A 9033-nucleotide genomic window follows, 5' to 3' on the forward strand; every position below is an offset into this window, starting at 1 on the left:
GCTGCAAGAGGTGATCAAGTCATTGACTGACAGGCAAAAATCTATAAATTGTAACAGATTTGCATTTCTGCAGTGCTTTTCTAGAAAAGAGTGTGTAGAGACTGAAAGCGTTTTGTTCATAACCGCAAGAGCATGTGATCATGATGAAAGTGATCCGTGTCAGACTGGGCAGCTCTATTTTTGCTTCAAGTATTTGCTGAAAGACAGTTCCCTATTTTGGAATCTAGTGTTCACTTATGTCTTTGGAATTTTTTCAGCTCTCTGCTTTCAAGAACACGAGCTCTCAACCATCTCCTGCCTTTGGACTGGGAGGACAGCAGACATCAAGCTTTGGGCTCTCAAGTAAGTTCCTGGCCGAAGAACCATTAGATACAAATGTTTTCTGGAGTTTCTCTGCTGCTGTGTTCTTTGAAATGCAGCAGTGGTTTAGTGTGACTGGGGTAGCCATTGCAATCTTCTTTATCAATTCTGTACTTGCAGGCTTTCCTGTGAGCAGCAGCAGCAGTACCAGTGCCAGCAGTTTCTCCTTTAAAGCCAGTTCCAGCCTTATCGGTTCCTCATCATCTGCAGCCAGCCCTGCTGCCGGGGTCTCTTCTGCTGCCGGTAGCGCTCCTGCGTTTGGGGTGACGTCCTCTCCCAGCGCGCCCCAACCTGTTGGGTTTGGCAGCCCGGCAGCTCCGTCTGCAGCCTCCTTCTCCTTCAAAACAGCTGCACCAGCTGGTGGCTTTGGGACTTCTGGGTTCTCGGGCTTTGGCGGTGCCGCCGCTGTGAACTCCTCCGGCACCACCGCTCCGCTCCCGGCCTTCGGAGCCTTCAACGCAGCCACGGCCACTTCTGCCTCGCCTTCCAGCGGTGCTTTGTTTGGACAGACTGCCGGTGCCTCTGGACATCCCGTCACCTCAGCGTCTGCTGCAGTCACCAACACCACTGCCTCAGAGAAGTTATTCACACCCAAGAATGAACTATCAGCTGAAGAGTGGCAACAGTTTGAAGCCAAGGAGTTCACCATTGGAAAGATTCCTCTTAAGCCACCCCCATTAGAACTTTTAAATGCTTATGACCTTTTAAGTTTATTCAGAAGTAACATGTTTTGAAATGAAATCAAATACTTCCATTTTTTACTTTTTGTTTCTTGAGTCTCTTCTGAAGGAATAAACCCACAATTATAAACATTGGAATATTGTATTTTTTGTCATTTCTTGGTTATTTTGGATGGACTTTTTACATCTAAGATTTTAGCTGTTGAAACTAAGATAGAATGTTCCCTTCTGTATGCTGTCCTGTGAATTTCTGGGCCAAAACTGTATGAAATAGACTGTGTCAAAATAAAGACTGTTTCATTCAGGTATTCACAACCGACTGCTAGAGAGAAACAGATGCAGTGCAAGATGGGTTGTTGTTGGACAGCCTTGTCTTTTGCCTCTTGAAAGGGTCCATGCAGCCTTGGACGGTTGTGTTTGGAGAGAGAGAGGGAGGGCTCCTGTGTGGTCTGTACCATGCCAGATGCTTCTGCCCCCTGGGAGTCATTTCCCTGTGCCAGTTAATGCAATTCAGCTGTCGTGAGCAGTTGTGCCTGAGGTCACCGTGCCTGTATGAATGTCACACAGCTGGGGGAGGACAGCACTGAAAGTGTTCATCTTGAAGAATGAGCTTGTGGGTTGCTATTTTGACACCTGAGATGAAACTTTGCAAGCAGTTGCAAAGGTGCCTTTCTGTGAACCTGTGGAATTTTGTTGTCAGGTTCTCAAAACATGATGGGTACACATATTAGCAGTATCTTTTTTGAAGTCATGATCCTAAGGTATCCATTTTGTTACTAAGACGCTCTAAAAGCAGGAGTCGGGAATCTTCCAGAGGATGTCCTAGACTCAGAGATGGTAAGATCTGGTGTTTTCACAAATGGGCTTCTGAGCATCTGAAAAGATGGTAGAAGTGTGATATGACTTACCTAGCAAAAAACAAGCTATATATTTGGCTGCAGAAGTAGAGATAAGGATAGGAGAGAAAAGAAGGGAATAGTATTGCTCTAGAGGGCTCACCAAACTGCAGAAAATAGGCAACAATTTGTTGGACCAAAGGAATTTGTCCCAATATTTGCACAGTGTTTTTTTTTCCTGTTCATCCTGTTCTGCTTTTTGTATACTTGATTTCAAAGTAGGCTGCAAGTACAAAGGAGGTTAAATAATATCTTCCTTTTGGCTACAATCCTTTCATTTTTTCTTAACTTCTTCTTTTTGCAACTGTTTTTTTGTTTGGTATATGGCTCCTCTCCAGAAAGTCATAATATTGTGGTCTGGCATATAAAAACATATATAGGGTGGCAGCAAACTCACAGATGTCACTTACTGTACCTCGATTTAGAACAGGAAACATGAGGTGACTATCCAAGCAACGATGTGTAACATGTCCTGATTAGCAGAAAATCTTGGTCTGTGAAATAGACTCGAGTATTTAAGCTCCATGTGATATTTTCAAGTATTTCCCTTGCTCTGAAATAACAGGATTTATGAGTCACTGAAATTCCTGGAGTGTGGTACAAACAACTAATTTGAGGAATGATTTGAAGTTTTTGTTTTCAAGAGATCATGGATTAATCCCCAGACAGTGGCACTTCAGACTGGCTGCATACAGGAGAAAAACCCTCCACTGCCCCAGCTGAGGAGGCAACCCAGCATCTAACAAATGCTCTACCCTTTTTCCTTCCGGTGATGCTAGCAGCACTAGCATCTCAAAATGTGAATTAGCAGCTGATCAGGAGAAAAAAAAAAAAGTAAACCTCAGAGAGCATTACAGTTGTGTCTTAGGAGTTAAGCATCACAGTAGCCACGTGCTCTGTAGTTCCACAATGTGCAGTCTCAAGTGGCATGGTAGCTTTACAGTGAATGAAGCAAGATGGACTGCAAATAACCAACTGACTAGATTTAAGCCTCAGAGGATAAGCTAAGGGCATCAGCAACAATAAATTAACCAGTAGGCTGAGGAAAGAATAGCTTTCACAAATATGCCGGGGAGGGAAATGAATATGAAGACCCTATTAATAAGGGAGCACTGAAGGGAGATTGATAACTCTGAAATGGTGGAAATCTGTTTAAAAAATATTTGAAACGAGGGACAGCTGAAAATCAATGAGGATGTAATGCGGTAACTGATAAAAGCAAGTAAGAAAATATTTGTGAAATGTGAGCTTGCTCCAGCACAGTGGAAGTCCAGGCAATTTGCTGTACTGGTCAGTGAGGGAATCAGCTAATGGGCTTGCTACTGTTCTGGTAAGTGATATCACTTACTCAGGTAAGTGATAGAACACGAGGGATGTGACAGCAGATGAGGAAATAACATATGTTAATGACCAGACGTACTTACTTTGTTGACGGTTACAAATAATTTGAGGAGTTTATAAAGACAGATCATCTGGATTTCAGTAAGGCATTTGATACAGGCATTTAGGAGGTGTCAGATGTTTATGTGACAGTGATTAAGGTTAGCAATTAATCAGAAACATCTACAAGTGAGTGAACATTTTTGTTTCTAGTCCACCTCCCATGTCCTAGTGCAGAGTATGGAGAGAAACTGGGCAATAGTGGAGGAAGAAAGCCACAGGTTGTATTTAGACAATTTAAGTAGATATCTAATTATATTTGACCTAATATAAGCCAGCTGCTAAAGGAAAAATCTGGACTACAAGTATTTAGAGAGCAAACTGAAAAGCTGAAAGGTGCTGACAGTGAGATATGAAGCTGTGGTGGTTCAGATCAGTAAAATGTAGTTTGAGCTGTAGGAATATCCTACAGCTGCAGTAATGCTGTGCTTAGTTTTGAGCATGCAATTGCCAGAGACCTGTGAGATGACTAGGAGGAGATTCAGAAAGCAAGCAAAGCCTTTGGAAATGAGAATTTAGGCGGGAACTTAAGAGCTGAATAAGCTCTGCTTGGTGAGAGAAGAGGCTGTGACATGAAATGACTGTCTTATTGAAAGGGTACCCTCTCAGAAAGGAGGAAATGGGACTTTTTAAGGCATTCTAGTAACCACAATACTACGCTACTTCACGGGTGTCTTAGGAAGTTTCCCACCTGGGAAAGTCCTTTTCTACTTCTGTTAAGATCTGGCCAAGCCAGAACCAAAACACTAGAACCAAATCCCTACCTGTCAGGAGTAACAGTTCATGTTCTCAGAGATGCAGCAGTCAGCAGAAGTGGATCTGATCCCTTCCCTTTGAACCAAAATACACCAACACTTTTGCAGAGAGTGACAGAAGTGCAACGCCGAGCATTTGGGACAAGGAACTGTGTGTGCCCCCCACCTCTCCTAGGAATTATTTAGGGGGCTGGCCATAAAGTGGGACCCTCTCTCCACTGAGTTTAAAGAGGCAGATTAGCTCCCTCATACTGGGAGTGAATATGCCTCCTGGTCTTGAAACCCACACTTGAAACTCTCACTTGCAATTGCCTGGTTTTCTTGTTAGGAATAGCTAAGCAAAATAACAAAAACAAAACAAAAAAAAAACCAACAACCCAAAAAACCCAGAGAGTTGCTCATAGCAGCTCAGCCTTAGGCAATATGCTAATTTAATCTGCAGTGCTGTTGCAAATTCTCAATTTGGTCTGCAGAAGAAACCTAGTCACCTTCTTACAGCACAGTATCATGCAATGGGCTCCTTGGTGGGACCTACCCTCCTGTAAAAGAACAAAACAGGTCTTAAAATGGAGGGAAGAGCAAGAACAAACAAGACTTAATGTCAGTAGGCTAATCAGCATTTTTGTTTGCTTTGTCTTTCCTTTACAGCCAGTAGGGTTTGTTCTTACCATGTCACATGAGAGACATAAGAAACAAGTTTTATGCCTTTCCTTTTCTAATAAGCAGATCTGTTATATTGCTAATTGCATATTAGTCATCAGAAAAGTGATCTGGTATTTCAAAATACCTGTTGTACCTGAATTTCCGTTTTGTTATGGCAGTGGGTTCTTGGCAAACTAAACGCTGTTTAGTCAACATCAAGTAAGGCTTCTGCAAGTCTTCCACAGAGCCTTATCTTTGCAAATCACATGAAATATGCCCATTGCATATGCCCTACAAGTAATTAGATTAGTTCTAATTATACAAAATAGATCCACCCTTCTGTGTGAATGGAACAAGTAACATTTACATGTGTACATATAAAACCACGTCACGTCACTTTTAAACTGAGACTAATGAGGTACAGTTTTGATCTCTAATAGCTTTGCTTTTCTGTCTACCCAGTTCTGTTGTTGTTTTTCTCAGTCTCACAAACATCTGTGCAGCTCTGGCTTGTAATGCGCTCTGGTATTAAGGCACTCTTTATAGGCACAGGAGATCTTGTTGTTGTAGTTTATCTCTGCAAGTATGGGCTTCTCTTAAAGTATCTGTAACGATGAAATAGAAGTAAAATAAGATAAAGCTGAAGTAGCAGTTTGTAACCATGGGTTGCATTACAAAAAATAAAAAAATAATTAAAAAAAGGAAAAGCCTGGTATCACTTACTGTTTCTATATGATAAATTGACAATAGAGAAGGTGGAGAAGAATCCTCTGTATTCAGTATACATAAACTCTTTGGGCAAAAGAGGGCCTTCAGCATTCTCCCATAGCCTTGTGTGCTTGCTCAGAAGCTTCCAAAGGGCTGGGGACCAACAGGTCCTTGCAAAGTGAAGCACTACTCGAACTTCACTCTAGGAGCTTGGCAGAGTATAAAAGAGAGACCCAGCCTGCAGGCAGATCTGCCTGCCTTGAGATAAGGCTGCCTCAAATTTTACTGCAGATCCTCCTGCCTGGAGTCTGCTTCAGACATCTGTCTCTATCTAACCTACCTTCCTGGAGACCAATTTACTCCCTGCCCTGTGTGCCTCCCACCCCCTACTTTTGCATACAAGGACTCCCTTGGCCTCTCCATACAGGTTTTGCAGATGAAAATGGCCACCAGAAACCCTTCTTCTCCAGAAGTCTGTACCTCTACCTGAAGCCTGCATGGGAATGTAAGGACACAATACTCATGATTTGACACCTCCAAGCCAGCCCACAAGCAGAGCTGTACATCACAGGTGCTGGTAGACCTTCAGCATGACCTGTCTTTCCAGCTGGTGCTGTTTCAAGGTTCTGTCTCATCAGTGCCCTTTACTCACATATTCAAACTCCACATCACACGACGTTTCTAGAAAAATGAATCCCACTTAACCTTTAATCATCCTCTATAACCACTGGTCAATTCCTCCTGCCTGTTCCTCCCAGAAACTGCTTCTGCCTGTGCTTCTGAGGACCACCCCTAGAAACTCAGAGGTACTAAAACTCCCCCTGCCCTCAACAAGAAACTGCCTCTGGTTTTCTAGACACTTGTGTGAAACACGTGAGAAGGTTTCTCCTAAAGAACAGTGATACAGTGATGTACCTTCCTATTTGGCATGTCCTCTGGTCACCCACCCCTTCAGTAGGGAGCTACAGGGATGGTCTCTGTCCTGAACTGTGCACTGGGGGCAGAGGTGGCACCACCATTTTTGCCATTCATCAGGTATACAACCCTGAAGGAGGTTGTACACCTGAGAAAACGCCTCTGGGCCTCCACACAGCAGTGAATGTAGTTCGTTTGCTAACAGGTCCTTAGTTGTCTGTGTCTGCTAATAACAAGATTAACTTTCTCCTATTTTTCCCTTCTGAGCTTTGCTCTACAGACGATGAGGAAAAGATGAGTTAAAAAAAAAAAGGCACAAAATACTCACAAGTTTGCTGAAATACATGACACTGTCAGGGGAAAAAACCTGGACACCCTAACTTTTGCTTATATGATTGAAGCCCATCCTTCTTTTCATAGCAAAACTACAGAGCAATGACTACCAAAGAGTAGTCCTTGGTAAGTTAGTTCTTGCAGAAGGAAATACATCTGGGTGCCAATAATAAGTCCGTACTGAGGTAACCAAGGTATGCTGGACACCTGATGACATATTAGACTGTCCTATCTGTGCTGAAAAAACACAGAGGCATCTCTCTCTGACCCTTTCTTTTGTATTTATCTACTTCCACTTGGAAAAATACTGGGTAACATTACAGAAATTAGTAGAGTGTCTCAATATTAAAGATACTGTTGGAGAACAAACAAATAAATGCACAGAAGAACCTCCATAATCACAGCTGAAATAAACTTGTTCTGGCAGCAAACTTCTACTTAAGTGGTCACTGGACAGATTCAATCCTTACGATGATCTACTTTGAGAAGGTTTATTCTTCCAACAATAACAGAAACAGTCATGAACAGAGAGAGTCCTACAAAACAACTAAAGAGTGCATGAGAACAATATGTGGTGGGTTTTTGTTTTTTTAAAACTGTTGGAGTGTGTGTAGTGTAATTTATAGCTATGCATCCAAAATCATTTACTTAGGAGTTTGTCTATATTGCAGTACTTGGTGTACAGAAAGAGGAAAGAAGTTGCATTTTACAGCATTCCCACCTCTAAGGCTGGGCCTGGTGATTCATGGATCTCTGGAGGTCAGCCAGGGGAATTAAAAACCATGAAGTCCCAGTGCACACTGTGCATCTTACATGCCCTGCTCAGCTCTTACAGACCCTCAGTGTGGACACATCTCTAGAAAAGATGCCCCAGGGCTATGATGCTGGCTGTTAGCCATCTAAAAACTTCCCTATGAAAGCAGGACTCCCAAATACCAATTTAAGCTTCAGATGTATCGCGCAGGAGTTAGAAAACTGCTGAGGTCAAACTCATGGTGTTTTCTGGTTTTTATTCAAATCATTCAATTTTAACAGGTTTCCTAAAAAAACCCCATGGTTTTGATTACACTGCCTGGTCATTTATCTGTGATTCCTTCAGCACCAGTCACCTTTTTTAACCCCATGGCACATTTTCAGGTTTTTAAATCTCAAAGATTATAATCTCACAGCTGTAGTAAGAATTGGCAGCTGGATGAGGAATTAGACTAAAATTAGTGTTCCAACTGATAGAAAAGTAGGCAAAACTCAGATACTATGAATACTGCTAGCAACTGGCTGGCTGATCAGCACATATGCAAATCTCTTATCCAGAGCAGTTTACCAGAGATTTGCCTCTTTGGGGTATTAAAGAGGACAAAGGGCACCAAACTACAGGAAATTAAGATTCATATCCACATTCTGTGGGTCTAAACCAACTTGTTTTAAATAGCAAAGAAAGATTCTTCCATGTTCAAGCATGAAGTTAACCCAGGAACAAGGAACAATACTATGTGAGTTCAAATATAAGAAAGAATCGAGACTCATAACTCCATCCTGGATTACCAACTTGCTGCCAGTTTCATACTTAATAGAAATCAATTAAATTATCCATGATCCAGGAGCTTTGCTGATGTCTCCTCTCTCAGGATTCCTACAATCCTGCCATTGTAGGACCTTCCAGCCTTCCATTTCTGATGAGGAAAACAGAATCATTGCAGAAGATCTTCTACAATGAAATAGAAACTAGGGATGATCTTTCACTTAAACAAAACTGAAAATAATAGTCTGACTAAAATAAAACCATTGTTATTATTTTTTTTTGCCTTCTGAGCAATTTCTAGCCATAATTATTCCCTAACCCATTACTGTATCACTTACCCTTTGTCCTATCATATGACACATATCATATTAATTTGCTTCCTCTTTTATTTGGCAAGAATGTAATTTCTGCCAAAATATGTGAAATTTTTGAAGACATTTCACGTATCCTGATTATTGTGAAGAAACTGCTAGCTATAGATACCAGTTGAGGAAATTTGGATATTCATTCATCTTCTAATCTTAAGTGTAATGAAATTTCCACCATAAGGCTTAATATATAGGAGCGTTTGAATGTGAGTGAATGAATTCAGGCAATTTGAGATGTTTTTCCATCTCATGGCAGACTGAAGAAGCCCAAACAGCCACTGGCTCCCTCTGTTTAAACTGGGAAGAGTTGTCTGTGCATCAGTATATGCAGACTCCTTTATTTTGCATAGATATATATATATCTCCTTTATTTTATATCCTCCCTGAAAGGATCCAAAATATTCAAGGCAATCCAGG

General features: G+C 41.6%; 1 protein-coding gene across 1 annotated transcript in view; it reads left to right on the plus strand.

The window, feature by feature from the left end:
• LOC114063515 (nucleoporin-like protein 2) overlaps positions 1–4111 on the plus strand; it is a 9829-nt gene extending 5718 nt beyond the window's left edge. Inside the window, exons 6-7 of the mRNA XM_027895833.1 lie at positions 258–342; positions 481–4111. Coding sequence (XP_027751634.1) covers positions 258–342; positions 481–1094 — 699 coding nt within the window. The 3' untranslated portion in view covers positions 1095–4111. The remainder of the gene's footprint in view (positions 1–257; positions 343–480) is intronic.
• Positions 4112–9033: the final 4922 nt, after the last annotated feature.

This window comes from Empidonax traillii, unplaced genomic scaffold (assembly GCF_003031625.1).
Source record: "Empidonax traillii isolate 1590-97213 ecotype Southwest subspecies unplaced genomic scaffold, ASM303162v1 scaffold17:size2698205, whole genome shotgun sequence".
NCBI classification, from domain to species: Eukaryota; Metazoa; Chordata; class Aves; order Passeriformes; family Tyrannidae; genus Empidonax; species Empidonax traillii.